Here is a 26,322-nt window from a genome sequence, read left to right on the forward strand (position 1 = left end):
GCCGCATCCCCGACGGCGCGGCGGCCCACCGGCTCGAGCCAAGCGGCGCGGAGTACAACTACGCGGCGGCGTCCAAGGGCGCGCCAAGGTGCTCGCCCACAATCGCGAGGCCAAGGGCGCCGCCAACTTCCTCGGCGCCACGCTCCTCCGCCGCCTCTGCCGCCTCATCTCCTCCGCTGCCACACAGCTCCGCCGCCACGCTCCTCCGCCACCTCCGCTCCTCCGCCGCCACACAGCTCCGCCGTCTGCGCCGACGTCCGCGCCGCCGCACTCGCCTCACCTCGCTGACCGCACACGCCGACCGCCCGTCCCTGCGTTCGTCCTCGCCGTGCGAGAGAGAAAAGAGTGAGAGAGAGAATAGAGAGAGAGCAAGAAGTGTATGACATCCGGGTCCACAATATTTTAATTAAAAAAAACGCTAACTAGACTGCCATGTGTACGCCACGTAAACCAAAACCACCGTGGATTGGGTCGAGGGGGGTAATTCGTCTGGTTTGCATAGTTATAGGTGAAGAATGTCCGGTTTTATGGTTAGGGGGGTAATTCAGACGACCGCGATAGTTTGACGGGTAATTCGTACTTTTTCCTTCGTACTGCTACGTGCAAACGACAAGCACATTTGCGCAGAAACTCAAGGACACAACAGACACACGCGTTGCATTCTGTTTCGCAGCTGCTTCCTTTCTCCAGCTTTTTTGTTTGCAGTCGATCGGCTTGTTTCAGCCGTAGTAGTACAGTGTGATTTGGTATTATCCTGCAGGAATTTTTGGAGTTGGTGGTACCAACAATAGATTATAGTAATTTTACTGTCCTTAAGGAGGTACCATGATATACCATTTTTTCTACTGTACATAATAACCTAGATAGGTATTATGAGATACCAAATTTTACACTAAATTTTTGGTACTCAAGGTACTTTCCCAGGTACCGTAGAATTGCTCAACAGAAAAAGGCTTTTTCGAGTGGATAGGCATAGGCAGGCTCTGATCGTTTGGCTTCGGCTTATCCACATGGACGAATAAAAGAATTCTACATAGTAAAACTTTTACAATGTTAAAATACAAAGGCTATGTTTAGTTCACGCTAAAATTGAAAGTTTGGTTGAAATTGGAACGATGTGACAGAAAAGTTGGAAGTTTATGTGTGTAGAAAAGTTTTGATGTAATGAAAAAGTTGGAAGTTTGAAGAAATATTTTGAAACTAAACACGGCGAAAGTATATCTGTATAATTTGTGGTTTCAAATACAATGTTAAAAGCAAAAACGATAATAAAAAACTCTAAAATTTAATTTGAAGATAAAACTGATAAGCCAATAAACAGATGGTGAGAGTGCGACTCTCTGAAGCGTTTACAGGCTTTTGTGTGAAAGTTCCCGGAAATCTCGTGTTGACAAAGAGTCAAGAGCCGTCCAAAATTCTGGATTTGCTTCCGCCATGTCTACTTCTCATCCTGCCAATAATCAGCCGAAAGTTTCTCGCCAATTTCCTACGTAATATTTCCTATTGGTCATTAGGAAAACTAATTTTTATTTGACCCATGCTTAGGACAAGAAGACTAGACCGGATTGTACTATTAATTAGGCTGGTCCCTCATGTTGATCAGCTCGGTGATTATCCTGTTGTTAAGTTAGGCTTGTCCTGTAGCAACTGGACTTTGCATCCCAAGTCATGATTCTACCACACAATTTAGTATCTGCTCAGATGTTCATCACGGCGTGCCTTTTCAAGCTCTAATCAACATGTACCGATGTACGAGCTGCACGCGTGCTCAATTTGTTCTTTACCTACTCCCTCGGGATGTGTCATGTCCAATTTTAAATTTATTTTTTTTAAGGGGAGTACTCAATAACAAAATATGTCAGATTCACATTTTTATTGTTTTCATTAATATTGCTATTTCGGCATTACTAGATAGCGTAGGATGTGTGTTTGTTGACGGTGTTACCAAATTCGCTAAATTAAGTTTTTAAGAGTGGTAATTTATATAGAATTACCAAAATTTACAGCAACAATACATTTAGTTTATTGTTTTAGGCCGTGTTTAGTTGCAAAATTTTTCTTTAAACTTTTAACTTTTTTTATCACATTGCTACAATTTCAAACAAGTTTCTAATTTTAGCGTGAACTAAACACACCCTTAATACTAAATTAGTAGGGATAAAAGTGATTTCGAAAGGAACAAGCGAGTCTACATCACTGTGGCTGAAATGTGAGTAGGAAAACGAACGGTCGACGAGAAAAGCTAAGTCCTGTAGCTAATTTGGCTGTGGTGAAAAGCACCATCTGTCGCTCTCCCCTTTGCTGCTTTGCACGTACGTGATGTTGTCATACATATTGTCGTATTACTAGTTGATCGGGTTGAAGATTCTCTCCTGCTGATATCTTGTTTACACTGGCTGTCTTGTACAATAGGCTTGATAAGGAGTCTAAGTTTTTATTTTTCCTATAACTTTAGTTATCTTCAAAAGAAAATTTCATATAAAAATATAGGAGGGTAGTTCATTATTACTCCCGGGTACAATTGGTGCACGGATTTGTATTCCACCTATTGTGGCGGAGGCAAGAATTTTACCGATCAGTTTCATTTGATACTTGAGTGATGATAACTTTAAACCCATATAAATTAAAGTTGATATAAATGGTTTGAAAAAGCTATGGGGTCAGCTCAGGGGCGGAATCAGGCATGGGGCAGTTAGGGCTTGAGCCCCATGCCTAGCTCCATAATTCCCATTATAATCATGAAAAATGTTATGTAACTTATGAAAATATTTGAGATCTCGTTAGCTCAGCCTTAGACGTGGAAATTTTCTGGCTCCGCCACTGGGTCAGCTAACCCATGCACTTCTATATGGATCCAATCACTGCTCGGATAGTCTTGCTACGTGTCCTCCCTTCTGAAATGCTTATGACAGTTGTAAAAAAAAACTCTGAAAAGAATTGATGATAGGAAATGTTGTGGGAAGATACTTGTATTTTGTCTTTTGTTATAGTTATAGTTACAGATATACTAAAAATCTGGGAAGATACTTGTATTTTGTCTTTTGTTTCATAGTTTCCTCGGCAGCGGCAAGGAGCACTATTTGTTTGTTCATATATATTGAAGAGAAATGAAGATAAATGAGATCCTAGCATTTTACTCTGTTTCAATCATAACAAAGTTGGTTAACACTTAAACTTTGCTCTGTGTTTTGAACTTTTGATCACTCATGAGCATGAGACCAGTTCTCTGCTATTGTTTACGATAATAGAAGGTTCACTAAACAATGAAAACATCTGACCTCTGCACCAAGTAGTTCTCATAGGATTATTTTCCCAATTAATAGGATGTAAGGGCTTGTTTGGTTATATCCAATTTTTTTTGGCAATGGTAAGATCTGGCAATGCCAAAATTTTGTCACCTATTTGGTTGGAACCAAAAAACGGCACCGATGTTAAAACTAGTCAATCTTGCCAAAAAAAAAATGGTAACATTTCAAACATCAACCTTACAAATGACACAGGATCAAACATATACTGCATGATAATTTCAACAACCCCCCCCCCCCCCTCTCTCTTCTCTCCAAGATAACTTGCATGGCCTTATACTCTCTCTCAATATCTGAGATCATATATATTCCGTACTATAACATATATTGATTGGTATGAAGAAAACCAGATTTGTTCAAAAAAAAATCGTCACACGTCAATCACTGATGAGTATGAGTAAAAGCTTAAATCAGCTCAGGATTCAGGAATATGAAAATAATAAGTGTGCATGGTTAATGTGTGCAGCCCAATCAGTACCAGTAGGCAGTTGCATGTCCAGTCCGGCCCACAAGAGGGTGCTGGTGATCAGGCAGTTTGTTCTCAAGAGGCTTTCTTGTTGAGTTTCACAGCAACAAGTCCATAAAAAAGCCTAGCTAGGTTGCATGCTGCAACACCGCATGCAAAACCTTACATAAGGGCGTCAAATCAATTACTAAGAGTTATATATATATTGGCACACCTAGCTAGTTGATCATCTACACGAAGTCGATCGATCATCACACCTCCATATTCATCAGGTGTTTGTTCAAACTCCGAGTACAAACTAATAGTTAAATTAATTTATATTATTAAGAGCTATAGCTGGAGGAGCTCTTTCCCGTCTCGCCGCCGCCGCCGCCCATCACGGTGACCTTCTCGCAGGACGGGCAGACGTTCACCATCGCCGCCGCCGCCGCCCTCGGGAACTGGACGTAGAGCTGCGAGCCGGCCGCCGCCGCCGCCGGCGAAGCCAGCCGACGCAGCTCCATGAGCTCATGCTTGAGCTGCTTGTTCTCCTCGGTCAGGCTCTCGCAGCATCGCTTCAAGAACTCGCAGTCCACCTCAGTCTGCTTCAGCTTCGTCCTGCGTTTTGATTTAATTTTTCACAGATGTTAATCATAACACTAATTGCAGAATTTTGTAATCTCCAAACTGAATGTAATTAATTTAATTCTACGAACCTGGCTCTTCTATTTTGGAACCACACTTCGACCTGTCTCGGCTTCAGTTTCAGCTGACGAGCGAGCTCGTGCTTCTGAGCCTGTCATATATGAAACAACCATGAGATACGTTCATCAGGTAGCCCTAGAAGAAGCAGAAACTCATACGGCTCGATCTCTTGATCTCAGTTGACCAAGAAATCATCAGTTAATTTCTTACTAACTACATGGATCATATGCATGAATCGATCGAACAGTTGTGTTAAAATCCCAAAGAATTAGTAACAGATTACTCGATATGATGTGCACGTAAACGTACATGAGAAAGAATGTTGTGGACGCGGAAGCTGTCCTCGAGCAAGGTCGACTGCTCCTTGGTGAGCTGGAGCTTCTTCCTCGTGCCGCCACCGCCGCCGCCGCCGCTGCCGCCATCGCCGCCGTCGTCGCCGAGGCTCAGTACACGCGAGCGGCTACCGTCGCCGCCGCTGTTCCTGATGGACCTCATCACCCTTAGCCTTGCACCTCTCTCTCCCTTCATGATCTTGCTCCCTGAAGCTTGTTCTTCATCACGGCCATGATCATATCCCCTCGTGATCTCTTCCTTGACATGCTGGGAGAACAACATCTGCACCGGCGACGGAGACGACGGTGACCTCCGGCAATCGTCGCCGCCGTATGCGTAACCGCCGCCGCCGATCCCGAGACCAAGCCATGAACCTAGATCCTCTCCTTCCATGCTACTAGAGCTATACATGGACTATATCTTATGTAGAAGCTTCTATTCTATGTAGAAGAAGAAGAAGAAGAAGAAGAAGAAGAAGCAGCTATAAGTTTAAGGTGTTTGCTATGGAGAAGATGAAGTGTATGTAGAAGAAGAAGAAGAAGCTAGAAGCTTACAAGGTGTGTTTGATAGCTATGGAGAAGAGAAGAAGGGGTCAAGAAGAGGAGTAGTGTGTTTATGCTAGCTTTATAGGTGACAACAACAACTCGATCAACAAGGTCGGTTTCTTGTGTAAATTGAAGAAGAAAATTATACCGCATGCGGTTAATTATGGGGATCAATTAAGCTAGCAGGCGTTTGCTTGTGTACGGAGGTGAATTACCGACATAATTTAATGTGTCATTTGACTGAAGAGGAAGGCGATGAAAGGGATCGGAAGGTAGCCAATTAAGAGGACTAGCTACTAGCTAATGGTAGGGCGGTTTCTTGGACACCAGCATCAGATGCTATCTGTTACAGTATCAGGAGTGTGTTGTGAAACCGACGACATTTTAATTGGCAATTTGTGTTAATAACGCCCGTGCTAAATGCCTAAATGTAGTACTATATGATAGTAAATTGCTCTGCTTTTTTTAGAGCGGTCAGATACAATGCACTTAGATTGGTATGAATTAATTTAAAAATGACAATTTCCATTTCTTTAGTGAGGCACAAGAATATTTTTGTTCATTTCTAGCTGCAATGTAATGTGAAGTGGGTGCCTAGTGGATTTGTGCAAGTGCCGAGAACTCTTCTTTAGCTTTATATTAACAAGCCTAATTAAGTTGCTACCATGAGTTTTTTTGCACGAAGAACACATTTTGTACTAAGTTGTAACAAAACATTTCATTGACGGTCTGCTGACTGGTGTTGTTCATATGAAGCAAGTGCACGGAGAACGACACATTTGTAATTTTTCTAGGAAGGATCAGTCCACGTTTTACAAAACAGAGAAGCATATCCATTATCGTCTCCCTCCAGTCACAGTTTAGCCTATTTAATCTCCATTCGCAACAGCCAATTCCTTTTATTTTTCTCGAGGCAGGAGAGAATGAAAGACAAATTAAATCTATGTTGTCCTCAAACTCTTCTCGCGAGTTTTCTTTTTTAAAAAAGAAGACAGAGAAGGATGGCTTCAAATATAAATATACTCTATTCGTCCTAAAAAATTGTAATGTTTAAAAAACAAGTTAATATAAAATGAAAATAATCTAGATAACTCTCATTAAACGGGGGTGCTTCAGAATGGAGATAGTTGGGGTAAGGCACGGTTTAGTTCTAAATTTTGAACCCAAAAACGTCACATCGAACTTTTCTACACACAAACTTCCAACATTTCCGTTACATCGTTTTAATTTCAATTAAACTTCTAATTTTAGCGTGGAACTAAACACACCCTAAGATTGGAAGGAATTTAAATGAGTGGTGATTGGAGTGAAAAATAGTACTACTCCAAGTCTAAATTGATGTAGTTTAAGCGTAAAAAGTTGTCCCGTAAAGATTGTAATTTTAGAGTGGGTCCACTATAATTATTTAATAGTAGTATCATTTCATCGATCATTTTCTCTTAGTTTTAATTAGAACCAGAAGCATTCCCACGTCCTTGCTCTTCCTGCATTAATGAAGAAGGTCACAGTAGTATTTTAACCTCCTATATATTTAATCTATCTTTAACTAGCTAAAAATATAATCTTTTAGGAACGATGGGAGTACTACTTTAGAATCGTATCCTTTTACAAACTTTAAGTGCTATAGTTATATTCTTTTTGTACTTGGATTTTTTTCCTTTCTACTGGCATAAATGTATAGTATTATCTATTACTCTCTCCATCCATAAATATAGCCATTTATAGGTTTATTATAGATTAAGGTTGAGCACAGAAAACTTTGTTGGAAGGGGGGCAAAGTGAAAGAAAAAAAATGTATGGTTGTAGGTTCTTTTGAAGTAAAAGGCTCGATTATCCATTATGTAAAAAAAATGAATGAGATATGATTAATGATACAAGTAGTACTTTAGAATCGTATATTCGTAAATAAATTTTAAACGTTTGAAATGCTTATATTTATGGACAAAGTGGAGTATAATATTACTAATTGTGAAACTTAATTATGACATTTTAATAACGTGTGTTCTAAATATAGCACATGATGGTAAAATAATCCAGTGATTTTATTCTCGCTGGGTAAAAGAAATGAGGCTAGCATTGGCCGGGTGAGACTTACTTAGCTAGGTGTGAATTTAAAAAGGACATATTGTCCATTTTTTTATGACGCACAAGAATACTTGTTCTGCAATATGTGCAGAGTGGACTAGCGGACTTTTGCAAGTGCCAATATGGTTCAATGGGAGTATGAGCTTTATCAGGCCTAATTAATTAGTGTTTGCACATGATTAAACACTATCTGGCACAATTGCAATAACAAAAATAAATCGAGTGAAGCTCGTGTAACACACCAATTTAGGGGTACGTGAGCGCAAACTACTCCTTCAATTAAATGAACTAAGTTTTACATTATTTAAGGTGTCATGGAGTTTTTTTTTAATTATATAAAACGAATCCTGTATATAAGAGACATTGCAAGATTTTATATTGTCATGGACCAATCGACACCAATCTCTACTCCAGTTGAATCTGAATCAATCCTCATGCTTATTCCTGGCTATATATTCATGCACCCAAGAGACCGGAACAATTCGCAATGCCCACTGCCTATTAATGCTTAGATCTCTCACAAGCAGCCGGTCCATAGGGAAAAATAACACCTCCAAAGTAACTGGATTTTTCACATTTTGATTCTTTTAAAAAACTTATTTCGCAAATAGACCCCTAAAAAAACTTTTCCCAGAAATGGTCCTTTTTGGCGCCAGAGTGGCTGGCGCCATCGTCCAACGGGACGACGCCAGCTTCTCTGGCGCCATCCTCCTGCCACCGTGGCACACGCGAACCGACGTGGCAGGAGGAGGGCGCCACAATGGCTGGCACCGCCCTAGGGATGAGGCATGCTGGCGCCGCCCCTCTCCCCCCCCACCACCCCTCGCCTCTATTCCTGTTTCTCTATATAGAGTTGCAACCTTTTTATTTTTATTTTAGTTTTTCGGATGTTTTTTCGCACTTAGGATCACGATACAACCAGCCACAAAAAAAAAATTTAAAACTCGAACGGAATATACCACTTAGCTAGATATGCGAAAATAGCATACCACTTAGCCTACTTTACACCTTCATCAAAATTAGACCATAACTCCTTTAATAAAACCATTTGATCAGCATGTTAAACATAATGCACTCTACCACTATATGAAATTACTTAATCTCTAATTCAAATATAACCACATGAAATGATAGCCATAAGTTAAATAGTACAGAGAGATGTATTTTTTTTATTTTTATTTTATTTTTTTGATATTTTTTTCACACTTAGGAGAATACAGGAACCAACCATAGAAAAAATAAACTCAAATGGACAAAATATGTGACTCGTAGAATTTTCCAAAGCTCTACTGAAAAGTCATTCGGGTATCATTTATTAAAATAGACGTAACTTTCTCATACGGACTCAGAATCAGGCAAATAATATATCCACAGACATCTACAGAAAAAGTTACATCCGATTCTCCCCGCTTTGTCGGGTACGGCGATTCTAAAACCTCCAAATTCTGCTTGCAAGATTGTGTTTTCGAGGAGAGAAGTTTTTCGGTAGAGCTTTGGAAAATTCCACATGCCACATATTTCGTCCGTTTGAGTTTATTTTTTATATGATTGGTTCTTGTGAGTTCCTAAGTGTGAAAAAAATATCAAAAAAATAAAATAAAAATAAAAAAGTTGCACATCTCTCTCCTCTGCACTAGTTTGGAGAGAGAGAGGAGAGGAGAGGAAAAATTCTACAGGTCACATATTACATCCATTTGAATTCAATTTTTTTTATGGTTAGTTCTTGTTTGTCCCTAAGCGTGAAAAAAAAATCAAACAAATAAAAGAAAAAAATCGGGGGGGGGGGGGGGGGCGCCAGCCACTCTGGCGCGCTCCCCCTAGCCACCTCAACATCGCCCTGCCACGTCGGTAGGGGGTCGACGCCAGAGAGGCTGGCGCCGTCCAGTTGGACCAAAATGTGAAAAATCCAGTCCAAAGTAACACGCATGATAAGTTTCTGAAAGCGGCACATCATGACAGTTCCGTGTCCGATGATTTCTGGGATTATCCCCAAAAAAAAAAAAGCCTAAGGCCCATGTATATAAAGAAAAGGAAAAAAATCTTGGTAAGAGATAAGAAAGTGAAAAACTCTCCTATTAATATATCATGATATATATTTGATCAATTCTACACTTCTACTCCCTCCGTTTCAGATTATAAGTCGTTTTGACTTTGATCAAAATAAAACTGATTAAAATTTGATCAAGTTTATAGAAAAATAGTAACATATTCAACACAAGACAAATATACTATAAAAGTAAATTCAATTAGAAATTTAATGAAACTAATTTAGCGTTATAGATATTGATATATTTATCTATAATCTTAGTCAAACTTAAAGCAGTTTGATTTTGACCCAAGTCAAAACGACTTGTAATCTAAAATGAAGATAGTACTATTATATATATTGTTTCATATATTTGTGGTATTTTAGAAAAATATTAAGTTCAATCACCCATACCTAAAATTCTAGATAAGTCACTAGGTGGTTTGCAGAATTTTGCCATGGTTCATCTTATTTGAGTCTATCTTGTTCTTGAAAACCATCTCAGGCTTTCAGCAGGTTCAGTGCATCACCAAGAAAACTCATGCAAGGTGGTCTGCAGAGTTATTTTCCATGGATTATTATATTTCAGTTTCCTGTTCTTGAAAAATTGCCTCATGTTTTCAGCATTTTCAGCAGGTTCAGTGCATCGAGAAAACTCTTGACGAAGAACGAATTTATCTTTATCTCCGGCGGCAGATGCCGCATTTACTGAAGAAAATGCAATCAGCGATGGGGACACGTGTGCCTCATGTGCAAATAATGTGTAAGCTAACCAAAAAGAAAAACTTAAAATGGACAGCAAATTCTCTGATAATCTGGCCAGCTCGGAACAAAATCTAGGAGATGATCTCAAATTCTCAATACCACTTACGCCGAAAAAAAAAAGTCTTTATTTTGAACGCGTAAAAACTTTGCACGCGAAAACAATATAATATTCTCAATACCAGTATACCACAATCTAGCTTCACAGCACACGACTAATCAGTATATAACTTAAACTTGCTTTGAGCTTTTAATCTGGATGCCGTCGTTCTTACGGTGGAGAATTTGGCTGATATCTCCCCATCGTTTGTCAGGGGATTATGCAGTCAAAAGGACGGGTTTTGCGTATTTAAAGCCGCTTGATAGCCAAGCTTCAATTCAGTAAAATAGTCAATCCACCCATCCTGTCGTAATAATGCTGGTAATTAGCTTGAACCGTTCAATTACATTGGTCTAGCATTGATTCAGTTCTCCAATTGATGATGCTTGCGTTTCTATCTTTTGCTAGCTTTGTGGCTGTTGAACCATGAACAGTATCTTTGTACAGGAGGAAGTAGTCTCTGCTGTAGTGAACTGGTTCTGTCAAAATATTCTCCTTTTTGCTCAGGTTTTTCAAAGTTCTGAATTTTTTTGTCGGCATTTCTAAGTTAAGTTCACATGTTGTAAATGATATGCTTCGGAGATTTTAGGAATCGGAGGGAAGAGAATCGAAGTAACAATGTACTGAACTAGCATTAGTCCTGATCACCATGACAGGGCACTATAAAAAGATGGGTTAATTAATTAATTAGTGGTGCAAATTGATGCAGCTGCCATGCATTGAATTTTGCATTTGTCTTCTCTTCTGAATTCAACTGCTATGGTGTTTTCAGGTCTTCTCTTCTGAAACAACATTCGCCTGAGCTGCTTCCTTAGTCATACAGTTAGTTGCAATTCTCTGTCTGAACCTGACATGCATTTCTTCCACAGATTAAAATTAACAGGACGTGTCTAGTGCTTCCCGGAAGTTTCAGATTTCGCATCAAATGTCGATGCATGGTGAATTTGAATTTGTTTCATTCGATGATCGAGACGTATCGCTGGAGATGAAGACTGATAATAATTAATAAATCTCCACGTGCCACTAAAATCTCAACAATCATAGCTTTGCATGACAATGTCATCAGTACACTAAGAGAACAGATAGGATCAGTGTTAGTCCGGCTGCTGCCGCGAGAGAGGAAAAGAAGAACATGATGAACTAATCAGTGATTCGATCAGGCCGTAATTATGAACGCTGCCGGAGTCGTTTCTTTTTCTAGGGACAGTTCAGAGAATGAGAGTGCTGATCGATCGATTTGACAATTTGACAATCTGACAATGACACCAGTGGAGAATGAATCGAAAAAAACTGAAAAGATCGATGAACAAACAGTGTATCGACGAACAGGTCGCTTGATCGCTGGGAATGGACAGTTTCTTGCGCGAGGGGATCGATGCTTACGTGAGTGCTTCCGAATGGTTGGTGCCCCGTCCTTGTCTCGGTGGCAATGATCTTGGACTGCCATGAAAGATTTCGCAGAAAGATGAGGAAAATCGGTAGGAGAACCCACACACACGAGCGTCTCTGAGATTCTTGGTTTGACTGTCTAAAGCTCGTAGGAAGCTGAAGAAGCACACAGTTTCAAAGGTTACAGTACTTTTTATCGTCTTGCCGGTCATCTTAGTTGCCTGATGTGACGAACAATTCAACTGGAACAATTGTAAACGTTGCAAGTACAATTTGTGGAGTGGAGATATATATGCTCCTCATCATCTGAGAAATCTGGAGCAGAATCGATCAAACTTGACATCAGCCGTTCAGGTATCGCCAAAGTAAGTACAGCATCCGGTTCAGTTTCAGTGATGTCAGTAGCCAATTCTGCTTTCTGCACTGCAAAAGAGAAAAGTCCACTTTATTTTTCTTTTTGAGCGGGAAAAAATATCTACTTTACGTCGTTTAAATGGGGGTCCAGTTTCAATTACATATCCCTCAACCGTAAAGCCGAATATAGTGTATCCCTCAACTACCAAACCAATCCAAATCAAGTCCCCAAATAGTACTATGAGCGGTTTCGATTCATATAACATCTTATTGACCTAGTCTTCATCCCATATAATATCGTGATGATATTAACATGGCACTAAAAAATAAAAATAAATAAACACCGATGAACAAGATATTACATGGGATGAAGATCCTGTAGTTCGGTTAACGTTTAAGTGGAACTACAAAAAGTTGCTGTGGTCTAGTAGTTGACCACAGACGGTCTTCCTGTAAGGCGTACTCCAGAACCGCTAAAATGTTAACCGACGAGATAGAGGAATTGAATACTCTGGAGCTCCTCTCCTTTCACAGCTGCCAATAAATGAGTTCTGCTCCTTCCATAGTTGCCAAGAAACCAAGAGGACTAGGAAGTCGAAGCCCTTACGAAGATGCTTCAGCAGGCAATTCCTAGAAGTCGGCCACCAAACCTAAAGCGTGCAACCGCGGGAAGGAGCGAGGTCAGGCCAGCCAAGTGAAGACAGCACATGGTGCCAAACCTGTCGAACGAACACACAGTCGATGAGGATGTGACTCGTTGTTTCAAGGAGCGAACACAACGCGGGAAGAAGGGAATGTCAGTGACATGGGGTTTCATTTTTTTCCCCTAATTGTAAGTACAAGATAGGCGCCACGTAGGACACAACTGGATCAACACGCCACATCAGCCGTCATCAAAAACTACCGAGGAACGTAGGTTCTAGAGGTTGAATGTGCTTCATAGTTGAGGGATGTGACTGAAACTCGATACTTAAGGACCTAAACTGAACTTTTCCACTGCAAAATGCAAGCGAACTGGGCCGAGAGTGGCGAGGTTGGGCTGGGCCGGAGGCCTATGTAGGATGGCATGTACAGTAATAAACCCTACATCTAGGGGCTTTTCCGGAAGGGTCGCTCTATAAGTTTGCAACACCCCAGCTAGGGTTTCCATCCACATTCCACCTGCGGCCGCCGCTATCATCCACATTCTCGACTCTCGTCAGCCTTCACGAACACCACAGATCGATCTGCGGCGTTCGTTTGGTTTGGTCTGCGATGTGCTTCTTCGTGTTTGTTTTGCTGTTCTCTTTCGTTTTTTTAGCTGTTTGGTTTGGTTTGGTTTGGTGATCTGAGGATGGACGCCGGCGATGAGGAAGAACATGGTTCGCTCGTCTGAACGGTGGGTTATTTACCCACCTTGCAGATTTTAAAAGTAGTCTGAGCCGATGCAAATTTCCTCTGGATTCATCGTTTTCCTTGATGAGTTACTGGCTTTACAGTTTTAGACCTTAAAAATCCTTTGTTTTCACTTATGTTTCTGTCCAGTGAAATCTCTCCGTTGGGATATTCAGTTGCAGTGATGAGTATCTCTTTTTTCGAGAGCAGGTCTCGATCTGCTTGATGAGTCTGGGAAATAATCACCTTATTTCCTCCTGAGCGGTTACCTGAGCAACTCTTAGCACCATCCAAACTCTTTGGAGTTTCCCCAACACATCTGACTTTTCTTGGAATACAATTTTTTTTTTTTGCTTTCTTAGCTTCTTGTTTGTCTCACTTTGCTGATTTAATAGATTAACGTTTGCATATAATCTCAATTTTCAGGTTCATTTTCAACTGCAAATTCAGAATGTACTTAAAAACATCATTACGCAAGAGACACAAACTCTCTAGAATGGCACACATATCATTACATCAAGTTTAGTAGAAAGCTACATCATATGATTGAGGACCAACACTTAACCTGCGATTGCAAGTTGCCCTCAAACAAGATCAGGGCAACGCAAGCAACGAAGGAGATGGCAAAAAACACATCCCCCGACAAGTTACAATGTTCAGCTACAGCAGCATCCACAGATGACACTTATGACAGATGCATCATCTGCTTGGCACAAGACAACCATAAGGTCGAAGAAACTTGCAAGAGCAATGAAGAACGGTGTGTATGGAAGAGAGCTATGATTGATATGTTAGGAGGCTTGATCATTCGTCGGTCTCTCTGGCAGGTGATTCTCCTGCTCCAAGAAACGGACGACGAGGCAGGTGATGTTGTCTGCGCTTCCCCTCTGTGAGGCCTCCTGGAGGAGCTTCTTTGCAGCCTGCTCTGAATCCAGAATTGGCTTCACCATGGCCACAGCTTCCTGGGATCACACGAGAATACATGTTATTGCTTCATTTTTTTCACAAGAGAACACATGTTATTACTTGCATTTCATATAGGAGATTTTGAGAAATTAAAAATACATTTCAGATAGGAGATTTGGAGATTGAAAAAACATGTCATTAGTACTTTATTACTGGCTTCAGACTTCAGAGTTCAGAAACATGCATTTCAGAGAGGAGATTTGGATAAATTAAAATGATTCAGAGATCAGAAACATGCATTTCAGAAAGATATTTGGAGAAATTAAAATGATTCAGAGTTCAGAAACATGCATTTCAGAAAGAGATTTGGAGAAATTAAAATGATTCAGAGTTCAGAAACATGCATTTCAGAGAGGAGATTTGGAGAAATTAAAATTAGTGTGTACCTCGTTGGTCACCACGTCCCAGAGGCCATCACTAGCAAGGATGAGGAACTCGAGAGAGCTGTCGACCACCTCCTCCTGTACAGATCAAATAAGCAGATAAATGTCGAATTTCGATTTGCAACAGTACATAACGTAATATGGTCGTATCCTGAAATCGTTCATGGCCTCTATGCATATACTTTCTTTATGAGCTGCATGAATTATGAATTTGAGATTGGAAGAAACTTGAGGACCTTGATCTCTGGATCAGCAACCACATATTGCTTCAGGAGTTTGTCACCAAATGCTCGAGAGACAGCAAGAACACCACCCACGCGCCATGTTCCTACAAAATTTCCGCCAACAGAATTTTAGCATTTTTATAGATTAAGGACTTGGTGTTCAATGTCGAAAAAAAGGGTAAATGTAGCATCAGCACAATGAATAGATCAAGAGTTGAAATACCAGCCCACATCACAAAACCACCAGCATCCTCTATCCTCTGCCTCTCGTCTGACTGATCAGGCTTGTGGTCTCTTGACACAGCTATAGCTGCATCATCAAGATGAAATAATGCATCACAAAACTGAGGTTTCAATCATTTTAGAAGCAAATTGTAATAGGTAATATAGAGTTGCTCGGTTGACACAACGAACATTCATGATACAGACCAGGACAGGACATTGGTTGAAAAACATGTACAGGTGAAGCACTTACGCTATCTGCCCAACAATCAGTAAAGTAAACATGAATTGAAATGTTCTTAATCTTACCATCTCCTCCTCTACAAATGACAGCCCTAGAATCTCCAACATTTGCAACGAGCAGACGGTCGCCTACGAGAATTGCAGTGGAGGCAGTCGACCCTGCATCTCGATTGTGGCTGGTTTCAGCTTTCAGAAGTTCAGAGTCCGTGCTAGTGTAAGTTTCAGCTGCAGGACAGAATGTTCAGGGAATTAAACATCCAAAGTGCAAACAAAATTTTTGGGTGAAGTAGTTTGCTTTAGAGAAAATAGACACAGATAAATAGCACAATACCAATTGCAGACTTGGTATCACTGAATAACTTTGGGTGCTTGATTAAATTGGTGAAGAGGTTCTGCTTGACGAATTCTGCTGCTCGAGCTCCACCATGACCTGCAGAAAACAAACCACGTAGTATTACGATCAGTAATCACTGAATAAGCAGGTGACGATATTTATTTAAGTCAACACAAAACACTAATTGCATCATGAAAAAGCATCAGATTACCATCAAAGACACCAAACAGTCCAACGGTCTCTCCATCGACACCATCAATTCTGGTGTCATAGAAGTCCTCCATGGAGGATCTTTTTCCAGGAGAGCTCGCATAACCATAGCTAAATTTACCATTTGCACTGTCATGATAACACAAGAAGAACAACAATATCAGGTAATAATAACAGAAACGAATTCTCTGTCAATGGCTATATACAGATATTCGAAACTAACACTCCCAATCCAAAATGAAAAATCACCCATCTAATAAATAAAAACCCCCATCGTTTGGCTTTTTTCATAATAAGCCAAAACGGCTTATTAGGAAATAAAAATAAATTTGTAGGTAAAACTTTTATATATGCGTTCTGGGTGATTTAAAAACCAATGTTGTTAAAGAAACTACGTTGAAAATATCTCAAAATCAATCTTAAAATTAAGTTTAAAAATTTTAAATTTGGCTTATTCGTTGGCTGTTCGGCCCCCAACTTGCTTAAAACGGATCAAACGAAAACGAAATCAGAAAGAGAGATGAAGCGAAACGGAATACCTGAACCCGCCGCCACTGCCAGGCGAGCCAGCGGCCTCTCCGGCGAGCCCCATCAAGCGCACCTCGCCGTCGTCCTCCTCCTCCTCCGCTCCCTGCGAGAGACAGGAGCAGCACGGGAACAGCGACAACAAGGCGAGAACCACCAACGAGCCGAGGAGGAGCACCTCACGCATGCACGCGAACGACGGAGGAGGAAGAAGAAGAGGATGGCGATCGATCCGGGGAACGCGGAGCTCGCTCGTGTCCCCCCTCCCCCCCTATAATGGAGGACCGGACGCGCGCGCGCGCCGGGCGTCACGTGGCGCCACGCCGTGCGCGCCACGCCCGCGCCCATGGTTGGTTTTGGTCTTGTGGTTCTCCTCCTCCTCCTCCTGCTGCTGCTGAGCACGGACGAACACCTCGTCGTGGGAGACGAGGAAATGGGAGGTGACCTCCACGTGGCGCGAGGGCGACCCGACCGGAGCTCGCGCGGGGCGACACGTCGTCGCCGTGGACGACGGTTTGGCGCCTTCTTTCGCGGTACACGTCATGGTGGCGAGATGCATCGAACAAACTCCGTACTATTCAACTGTTTGATGCTTTCCACCGTCCAGATGTTGCAAATTAAGTGCTTCATATGCTCTTTATTTTTTAGAAATTTAATAATTTAGCAATTGTTTTTGTTAATTTACTTGAACGGATACTAATGAAGATGATACTACGTAAGATCATCTAAATGCATAAAAGTGAATTAGGATATCAGATAATCGAGACCTAATTTAAAAGTACAAAATAGGGTCGGATCAAATACTTCCAACGTGTTGAAACATCTGGAAACGTGTTGAAAGTTCACGAATCGAACCCAACGCGTTCGTACTCGCCACCGACTCAGAAGTCGGAAATTAAACTACTCCTTGTATAGAAAAATCGAAAGGCTTTTCAGATTCAATCATCAAACCAAACCTGTTCGATCGACTTCGCCCCGGTTCGAAGTTCGCCCGCCATGGCCGCCGTGTCGTGCCGGTGCAGCAGCGTGGTGTTCGTCGGCAACGTCTCGTACCGGGCCACCGAGGCGGAGCTCCGCGACGCGTGCGAGGAGATCGGCCCCGTCGAGTCGCTCCGCCTCGCCGTCGACGAGGACGCCGGCAACCGGCGGAGGGGCTTCGCGTTCGTCGAGTACCTCGACGACGAGACCGCCCGCAGCGCGTGCCGCAACCTCGACCGCCGCGCCCTCCGCGGCCGCGCGCTCCGCGTCGACCTCGCCGACCTGGGCTGCGGCGGCGGCGGGGGCGAGACGGACTAGCCAGTGGGCGTCGAGGACGCCACGCACGCGGCGTCGCTCGTCAACGGCGCGCCACCCAGCGCCGCCGTCACGGCGTACCTCGCCGGGCTGAACCGGCGGCAGCTGCGCGAGACGGTGGACGCGGTGGAGGCGCAGGGGGACGCCGCCGTGGAGGAGATGAAGCGGGCGTACGCGGGGCTCGCCACGCTGCTCGAGCAGGCAAGGATACTGCTCGACATGGCCGACGCCGACGCCGCCGCCGCGGCGGCGAAGCGCAAGAAGCGCGGCGCGAGGGATCACCACCACGGCCGTGAGGCCCAGCTTGCGTCAAAGCTGAGGAAGCTGAACGATGGCAAGCCCAGCACATCCATGGCGTTTGTACTGTAGCTAGTCGTTCACAACCCAATCGCAGCCCATGGGCCGGTTTCAGCTGGGCCGGCCCAAGCACAGAGAATTTCACCGGCATCCTGCACAACGAGATGGCACGGCCGAGATGACTACCGATAGAGTAAAACGTGCTCGGTTAAACACGATTCGCCATTTCGCCCCCACGTCGGCCCGCAGATCGTACGAGGTCTCTCCACGACACACATTTGCATTAGCCACTGCACACAAAACCATATGTGCACAGCAAAAAGATCAACTGGAGGCAATGGGTGGATTTTGCCGACATGTGGGCGTTTATTTTCCTTGGACAAGATCAGTGCTTTCCACGGTAGCAGATCTAGATCCACAGGTATAATGCATTTGCATATGGTCACAACAATGTCAGGTCTTTATGAAACACGCGCCTCTGCAAGACTGCAACATACAGCCTTCACAAACGTACAACCTGCGTTTAATTTCGGCCTTAAGCCACAGAATGTTAACGATTCTATCTACCAACTGTAACTGCATATAGCCACATTCATGACTGATAAGATAATTTCAGATAAAAGTAGTAGATGAAATTTGAGCTATTTAATCATGTATTAAGTTAAAAAAGTTGAAATATCTTATAGTATATGAAATGGAAGTAGTATAGGAGTCCGCATAACATTGTGATAGGAATAGACAAAGGTAAAATTGCTCAAGACTTCAAACCTACTCCCAAAATAAGCAAACGTAAAATAAGATGGAAAATAACCTAGTATAAAGAATCTGGATATGGCTATATCTTATCATATTTTAGGTTTCTTTATTTTGGAAAAAAAAAGTTTTGGGCTCATTTGAATTGCAGGAACGAAAAAAAATAAAGCAATAGAAAAAACATATGGTTCTGACAGAAATGCAAGTGTAAAACTATAATTATAAAATACAAAAAAAAACATATGAATAACTATTAAAATTACATAAATTTGAGAAGAGATAAAGACTTAAAGGAAACTTCCCATAAGATTCTACCTCTTAAATTTCCTCCAAAACTTACATGAAATGAGACATTTTATAGAATTTCTTAGAATTTAATGTTTTGATTCGGAGGGCTATATAAGAAAAAAGTCTTATAGGAATAAATTCTCTAAAATTTCTATGATTTTCCTTTAAATCAAAGGGGTCTAAATGTCCCATTCTATTTTAACATGGGATGGAGGGACTAAGGGTCCCTTTGAATCGCATGAATGGAAAAACGGAGGAATAGAAAAAACGTAGGATTTTGACAGGAATGCAAGTGTAAAACAGAGGATTGAAAAATACAGGAAAAACACAGAAATAACCGTTTGATTGGACCACAAGAAAAACGCAGGAATCGGATGAGAGAGATAGACTCAAAGGAATTTTTCCAAGAGGTTGGACCTCTTGTTAACTTTCCTCCAAAATCTCTATAGGATTAGTCATTCTATAGGAACTTTTAAGGATAGTATTGGATCCAATCCTTTATTTCAAAGGCTTTCATAGGAATTTTTTTAATAGGATTAAAATCCTTCAAATTTCCTACACTTTCCTACCAATCAAAGGGGCCCTAAAGTTCAAAAGTCTATGAATCGCATATGAACTGACACCGAAATGCACTACTCGCAAAGAAGTGCATTTGTGTGTCATCTTTTCAGTACTGTACAGTGTACACATTGCATGTCTAGTGACCAGTGACACGGGTGTGACAGGGAAGGGGGGCCTGATTGTCTGGATCTTGGTGTCCTCTCTCTGACACTCCGATATTCATCTTCAATTAAATTTAGGTCTCTCACCAAAATTTTAGTCTCTGAGAGGACTAAAGTTTAGTCCCTCCCACCCAAACATCACCTTAAATCGTGTAACTAAAGATTAAGGGACTATTTAGTTTACGAACAAAAACTTTTGGCGTGTCATATTGGATATACGAACACACATTTAAAGTATTAAACATGGATTAATAACAAAACAAATTGCAGATTCCGTCTTAAAATTGCGAGACGAATTTATTAAGCCTAATTAATCCGTCATTAGTAAATATTTACTGTAGTACCACATTGTCAAATCATGGCGTAATTAGGCTTAAAAGATTCGTCTCGCAATTTACACGCAATTTGTGTAATTGGTTTTTTTTAATCTATATTTAATATCCTATATATATGTCCAAATATTTAACGTGACGGAGTGAAAAACTTTTTGTTTCGAAACTAAGGCTGTGTTTAGTTGGATCCAAAGTTTGGATTTTGATTGAAATTGGAGATGATGTGACTGAAAAGTTTTGTGTGTATGACAGATTGATGTGATGGAAAAGGACGGAAGTTTGGATCTAAACACAGTCTAAACAGGCTCTAAAGAACGTGACGTGCAGACGAGAGGAACACACTCCCATGCCGGATCTCTGCCACTGTCCTCTGCAATCTAGGAGGAGTAACTTTTGATGACAAGACGACGTGCCTGCAAAGGTGTCACGTCCTGAGCTCTTTGCAGAGTCAGGATATGCCTTCCTTGCCTCATCAGGTTTCCGTGCTCAAACTTCCAAAGCTGCCCACTTTGAAGTTTGAAAAAGAAGCAAGAAACAGAGAAAAGAACAGCATGCAAAGAATGGCCGTGTGCCTTTTTTTCCTGCATTGTGGACGGAAGAACAGGTCGCAATTTTCTGCCTCGTTTGTTCAGTACCAAGAACACAGATATATGTGCAGTTATTCAGTTGATTCTGACGGTAGGTGGGAATAGAAATTGTACTACCTGAAACCTGATCGTTCGTCTTATTTTATTTTTTTTAAAAAAATATAAAGAATAAGTCACGCATCATATTTTATAATCTAATAACAATAAAAATACTAATTATAAAAAAAAATTAAATAAGACGGATGATCAAAGTTAGGTAGAGAACTTATGGCTGCACTTATTTTGGGACAGAGGGGAGTAGTACGATTTGGTTTTGCAGAACTTTTTGTAGTAGTACTAAAACACAGAAGTCAGAAACAGGCAACATTCTGTTTCTGTTGAACGGGTTTCGCTTGATTGGACATGATGGCAGAAAAGATGATGGAGCACTCAAGAGAGAAGCTGCATTCTGCTGCAATTGAAGAGAAGAATGGCATCATAATTACGAATAATATACTATTCTCATCGATCAGGTTTCAGTTCTGATCACAGCTTAATCAGTGACTTGCACATTATGATCAAGGGAGTATTCGCCGCTTCCCCATTTTATGTGCCCCGGCCTTTCTCCTCCGGCTAGTTCGATCTCAATCCCCTCTTTCTCCATCCAAAGATCTCTCTTCCTTCGCATCTATTTTCCTGAAAAGAATGAATTCAAAATGTTACTATTTGTTTCCTGCACCATTCAAACATTCAATATTACAGAACAAGGTTCAAGTTCTCAAAAAAAAAAAAAAAACAAGGTTCAAGTTCTGAACTTCTGATGCATTATAACAGTTCCACATGGCGCAAAGGTAAATGACAAGCATCCAAGCATGTAATTGAAACAATGAATAAAGTTACTAAATAATGAGTTATGATCCATAATCTCAGTTACATTGTTCAGAGTGAATTTATCCATTCAACGGACGAAGACTAATGGGCAGCAGTACTCTATACGACGATACAAAGACCTAACAATTTCTCAAGACAGGACTGATTGTGTATATAGAGGTTCTGACCATTCTTATACTACCAGAGAGAAGTATTTAGGTTGTGCTTGCAAAAAAGGACTCTGAAGATGACCACACAACTGAATGTACTATAAGAATCTCCTAGAAAAAAGAATGTACTACAAGGCATACATGTTCCGTTGTCTAAATGAATATATCTTCAGCCAACAATGGAAAAGTGATTACGATAGCTCACTAAGAAATAAAAGAAATGGATCACAGCAAGGGTTGCAATTAAACCACAGGATGAAGGTACATTGTTTGATAGGTCACCATTATGATGGCCTCAATGTCACTTGAACAACTTCTACAAGCATGAGTGCATCAAGCTAGAAAGAAAGTATGATCAGCAAAACACCTAAATGGCATACTGATCATATGTGTAGTAAACACTTATGTAAAGCACACATGTCAGTGTTCCCCCCAAAGCAACTAAACAACTAACCATGCAAGTAAAGGAACAATGAAGGCAATCTTGCCGAACAAAGGATTTAAACACACCACCAACCGCTCAGTCCATGACAATGAAAACAATATGCTTTCCCTAAGCTACAGATCATGGCCAATGTGGACCACAATTGGGTACACCTGCGACAACTAGTACGCGATAAACAGGTAAAGTTAGCAGAAGTTACAGTGCTAGGCAGTTGTAAGCATATTGCAAGTGCACACCTCCTGAATTACTACACCCTTTTCAGTACCAAAACTGGCCATTGTGTGGAGATTATCTAACTTTTACTGTTCACACCATTGTCCTTTCCATTCTCCCGGCCTAGCAAAGACATTCCACCCCCACATTCAGTTATGAAATTAACAGTAGAGCATGTTCTGCTATGTTCTACACTTCCTATTCTAAATGACATGAGACACAGGGTGAATTGCAACTAGGTGCTGTTCTGTACTCCCCCGTCCCAATACGTAAGGGATTTACCCGGCAAAAAAATATATAAGGGATTTTGAGTGGATTTGACACATCCTAGTATTATGAATATGAACAGAGAGCACGTCCAAATTTGTAGTACTAGGATATGTCACGTCCATCCAAAATCTCTTATATTTTGGGACGAAGGGAGTACGAGGCATTAGCAGTTGCACGGAAGTGGCAAGCAAGGGCCAACCACTGCAGATCCTGAACTCCTAGAAGAAAGATGGGGCCGTACGCGTGCCAAATTAACAACCAAAGCACACACATATACCAAGATGCATGAGATTAATGTGGACATTGATTAGTACTGTCATCAGATATCGCAATCTTGGACCTCGATAGAAAAAAGGGTCAAGAAAAACGCCTCTTGTTTTTGTCATAGGACGTACTACTAATTAACCAACAGCATCAGATCCCTAGAGCAGACTTACACAGAAGCAATGACAAAACAGCAATGGTCCCTGTCATCCCAACATCAGATTAATTGCTTTTCGGACTAACACACATCAGATCAGTTTATTTATTATCAAATAATTAAACAAGATTAGGAAATCTCAACACTTTGACAAGAAAAATATCCCCACCGCAAACAGCACATCAACACATTACTCTCAAGGAGACGAGACGAAAATGCGTTGAGACTTGAAACAGTACAGAACATCACTGTCATTTTCCCTTGTAAGACTCAATGTCACTAAAAAACAATCGACTCCACCCGAATAAATCACTTGCTAGAATTTTGTAACCCGGATAATCAAGAACTAGTTGCTCAAAGGTAGCATGTGCTACGGTGCATCTTTTATTACGCTACTGTAAGTTTATACCAACAGGTTCATGCTTTTTAATCAATAACAGTGATTAAACAGTGGCATTGCGAATCCGAATTGCGAAACAGTATTAGCACTGGTATGAAAAAGAATGGCTGAGGGAGAAGAATTGAGCCCTAACCTCCTCCTCCGCTCCCGCGTTCCTGGCAGCTCATCGACCTCCCGACCTTGCCGGCGGCGCGTTCTTGGTGGCGGCTATCGTTGGCCACCTTCGCCGAGTGAACCCTGAATCCGGCGCCAGCCCTGCCGGCGTCGGGGACCACATCGTCGGGCGCCGTCTCGACATACTTGGCGGCGCCCATCTCCATCTGCGCGATGCGCACGGCGCCGAAGAGCCTCTCGGGGAGCTCCTCCTCGGACTGGGACTCGACGAGGAACCCCATGTCGATGGTGACGGAGGTGACCGCGCCGAGCGCGAGGTGGAGGATGGCGCTGGCGATGGCGGAGCTGCCGATGTCGACGTCGATCTCGAGGTAGCCGTCCCCGCCGTGGTAGCGGCAGGTGAGCGCGCGGCCGAGGAGGCAGGCGGCGTAGTTGCCGACGGTGGCGCGCACCAGCCACGGGCCCTTCACGATCCGGTTCACGATCTTGAACCGCGCGTTCCGGTACGCGTCGTCGCCGTGGACGAACCGCCCCAGCAGCGACTCCGCCGGGATCGCCGCCTCCGCCGCGAAGTAGAACACCGCGCTGTACGCGTCCGGCCGCCCCGGCACCTGCACACGAACCGAACCAAGAGATTGATTGTCACAAACAATTCGATCGGCGTCGACGCGCAGATGCGATCGATCGGGGGGGGGGGGGGGGGGGGGAACGGACCTGGAGATTGACGGCGAGGAGGAAGTGGGCGGAGGGGTCCTTGCGGAGGCGGGCGCGGCGGAAGGCGGCGGCGACGGGGATGTCGTCGCGGGCGAGGACGTGGTCGAGGCGGGAGTGGCTCCTTAACCAGTCGACGCCGGCGGGGCGGAGGAGCCACTCGGCGGCGGAGGGCGCCTTCCCGCGCCTCCCACCCCCACCACCGCCACCGCCGCCGCCGCCGCCGCCGGAAAAGTACCCCCTCGCGCGCAGGTGGAACAAATCCCCCGGCGGCGAGGCCCACCCATTGGCGCCCCTCTCCAGGTCCACCTGCCTCAGCGATGCGCCCGACACCGCCTCCTCCCTCCACCCCTGCTGCTGCTGCTCCTCCGCCTGCTCCCTCCTGGGGCTCATCGCCGCCGGCGAGGGGAGAGACAATAAAAGAAAAAACAAAAAAGAAAAAAAAAGGAAGGGATTTTTGGTTGGGGGAGGAGAGGAGGTGGGTTCGGTGTTTTTGCGCGAATGGAGGGAGGAGTTGGGGGTCGCTGCTTCTTCTTCCAGCTCTACCTATAAAACAGTGGGAAAGAAAAGGAAAAAGGAATTTTTGATGCGTGATTCGTAGAGGAACCAAAATAAAGGTCTCGCCTTTGCTTTGAAGCACCTCTCCCCCTCCCTAATTTGCACTTCTCTTGTTGATTATCTTGATGTTTCTATTTTTTTTTCTCGAAACACGGGACAAACGCGGATGCTAGAATACATACGTGTACAGTCATCTACAGATTGATGGATCATCGTGAGGTTTTTTCTTCCTTCCGAAACATGAGACAAGCATGGATCGCGAATGCTAAGAGGGTGTTTGGGTGAAAGTTTAGTCCCTCTCACCCAGACACCCCCTAATATATATACGTGTACACTCATTTGTAGATTGATCGATCATCGTGAGGTTTTTTCTTCCTTCCCAAACATGAGACAAGCATGGATGCTAGTATACATACGTGTACACTCGTATCTAGATTTATCATCGCAATGTTTTATTTTCGAATGCGGTTACTCGAATATTTATGTAGTTATGTACATACTCATCTCCATAAATATAATATGAGCAAAAAGAAAAAAAAACTCTTGTCTTTGCATTTAAGCATCTCTCGTCCTCCCTAATTTGCCCTTCTTTCGTTGAATATCATGACTTTTTTTCGAAACACAAGATAAAAGCGGATGCTAATATATATACTTGTACACTTTTCTATAGATTGCTGACTATGATTTTTTTTCTCAAAACACGGGACAAACGTGGATGCTAGTATACATATGTGTACAGTACACTCATGTAGATTTATCACCACGATGTTTCTTTTTCTTCTCAGAACATGCGGACGCGGATGCTCATATATATACGTGTACACATCTCTATAAACATAACATACGCAAAGGAAAAAGCCCTTACCTTTGCGTTTAAGCATCTCTCGTCCTTCCTAAATTGCACTTATCATGATGTTTTTTTCGAAACACGGGACAAACACAGATGTCCAATGTGATATTTTTTTCCCTAAACACACGACAAACGTGGACGCTAGTATACCAATGTGTAACCCACCCTCCCCTCCCCCACTCCCAGTATACACATGTGTACACATCTCTATAAAACGTAACACGCGTAAAAAAAAGCTCTCACCTCTACGTTTAAGCATTTCTCCTCCTCTCTAATTTGCGCTTCCGTGTTGATTACCATGATGGTTTTTTTTCAAAACATGGGATAGACAAGGATGCTGGTATATATACGCGTACACTTATCTTCATAAACTTAACAAGTAGATTCTATTCATTTGATCACCTCCAAAAAAAAAATGGACTATTGACGAAGTACCTTGGTGTGTTAGCATTGTTTTTCTTCAACTAGTAATTACCAATTATAATGCGTGATACACGTTGCACTATCCATGAAATTTAT

At 42.4% G+C, this 26,322-nt stretch overlaps 4 protein-coding genes and 1 non-coding gene across 6 annotated transcripts; 2 read left to right on the forward strand and 3 right to left on the reverse strand.

The window, feature by feature from the left end:
• Positions 1–3,699: 3,699 nt before the first annotated feature.
• LOC107276211 (homeobox-leucine zipper protein HOX18) lies at positions 3,700–5,370 on the reverse strand. The gene is made up of 3 exons (XM_015788201.3): positions 4,765–5,370; positions 4,467–4,546; positions 3,700–4,368 (listed from the first exon to the last, which is right to left on the reverse strand). Exons 1-3 carry the CDS (start codon positions 5,197–5,199, stop codon positions 4,095–4,097), a joined length of 789 nt encoding a protein of 262 aa, XP_015643687.1. The 5' UTR covers positions 5,200–5,370; the 3' UTR covers positions 3,700–4,094.
• An 8,229-nt stretch (positions 5,371–13,599) lies between these two features.
• Positions 13,600–13,700, forward strand: LOC112939458 (small nucleolar RNA snoR128). Its single transcript, XR_003243172.1, has one exon. It is a non-coding gene; the product is annotated as a small nucleolar RNA snoR128 (small nucleolar RNA).
• Positions 13,701–13,911: 211 nt separating this feature from the next.
• On the reverse strand, positions 13,912–16,773 carry LOC4341949 (probable protein phosphatase 2C 59). Of its 2 annotated transcripts, XM_026026191.2 has the most exons (9): positions 16,709–16,773; positions 16,545–16,636; positions 16,007–16,134; positions 15,793–15,891; positions 15,528–15,686; positions 15,220–15,306; positions 15,009–15,100; positions 14,776–14,850; positions 13,912–14,385 (listed from the first exon to the last, which is right to left on the reverse strand). In XM_026026191.2, the coding sequence occupies exons 1-9, from the start codon at positions 16,715–16,717 to the stop codon at positions 14,215–14,217; spliced, it is 912 nt and encodes a 303-aa protein (XP_025881976.1). In that variant the 5' UTR covers positions 16,718–16,773; the 3' UTR covers positions 13,912–14,214. The 2 variants fall into 2 exon arrangements, with proteins under 2 accessions (XP_025881976.1, NP_001408755.1); NM_001421826.1 differs by having other exon boundaries at positions 13,913–14,385; positions 16,545–16,773.
• Positions 16,774–17,452: 679 nt separating this feature from the next.
• LOC4341950 (cleavage stimulating factor 64) lies at positions 17,453–18,701 on the forward strand. Its single transcript, XM_015788203.3, has one exon. The coding sequence runs from the start codon at positions 17,527–17,529 to the stop codon at positions 17,824–17,826; it is 300 nt and encodes a 99-aa protein (XP_015643689.1). The 5' UTR covers positions 17,453–17,526; the 3' UTR covers positions 17,827–18,701.
• Positions 18,702–21,259: 2,558 nt separating this feature from the next.
• LOC4341951 (protein ENHANCED DISEASE RESISTANCE 2) lies at positions 21,260–24,921 on the reverse strand. Its single transcript, XM_015788199.3, has 3 exons — positions 24,399–24,921; positions 23,704–24,295; positions 21,260–21,477 (listed from the first exon to the last, which is right to left on the reverse strand). The coding sequence occupies exons 1-3, from the start codon at positions 24,786–24,788 to the stop codon at positions 21,470–21,472; spliced, it is 990 nt and encodes a 329-aa protein (XP_015643685.1). The 5' UTR covers positions 24,789–24,921; the 3' UTR covers positions 21,260–21,469.
• Positions 24,922–26,322: the final 1,401 nt, after the last annotated feature.

This window comes from Oryza sativa, chromosome 6 (genome assembly GCF_034140825.1).
Source record: "Oryza sativa Japonica Group chromosome 6, ASM3414082v1".
Classification (NCBI taxonomy): Eukaryota; Viridiplantae; Streptophyta; class Magnoliopsida; order Poales; family Poaceae; genus Oryza; species Oryza sativa.

What these genes read in the sequence shown, in the direction of transcription:
- LOC107276211 (XM_015788201.3), bottom strand. Translation starts at nt 5,199, where the DNA reads ATGTATAGCTCTAGTAGCATGGAAGGAGAGGATCTAGGTTCATGGCTT. An exon ending in TCCACAACATTCTTTCTCAT is followed by an intron (nt 4,547 to 4,764) that starts GTACGTTTACGT and finishes CATATATGACAG; the next exon opens with GCTCAGAAGCACGAGCTCGC. An exon ending in TTCCAAAATAGAAGAGCCAG is followed by an intron (nt 4,369 to 4,466) that starts GTTCGTAGAATT and finishes ATCAAAACGCAG; the next exon opens with GACGAAGCTGAAGCAGACTG.
- LOC4341949 (NM_001421826.1), bottom strand. Translation starts at nt 16,717, where the DNA reads ATGCGTGAGGTGCTCCTCCTCGGCTCGTTGGTGGTTCTCGCCTTGTTG. An exon ending in TGGTTTTGTGATGTGGGCTG is followed by an intron (nt 15,101 to 15,219) that starts GTATTTCAACTC and finishes GAAATTTTGTAG; the next exon opens with GAACATGGCGCGTGGGTGGT. An exon ending in TTGCTGATCCAGAGATCAAG is followed by an intron (nt 14,851 to 15,008) that starts GTCCTCAAGTTT and finishes TGATCTGTACAG; the next exon opens with GAGGAGGTGGTCGACAGCTC.
- LOC4341950 (XM_015788203.3), top strand. Translation starts at nt 17,527, where the DNA reads ATGGCCGCCGTGTCGTGCCGGTGCAGCAGCGTGGTGTTCGTCGGCAAC.
- LOC4341951 (XM_015788199.3), bottom strand. Translation starts at nt 24,788, where the DNA reads ATGAGCCCCAGGAGGGAGCAGGCGGAGGAGCAGCAGCAGCAGGGGTGG. An exon ending in TCCTCGCCGTCAATCTCCAG is followed by an intron (nt 24,296 to 24,398) that starts GTCCGTTCCCCC and finishes GTTCGTGTGCAG; the next exon opens with GTGCCGGGGCGGCCGGACGC.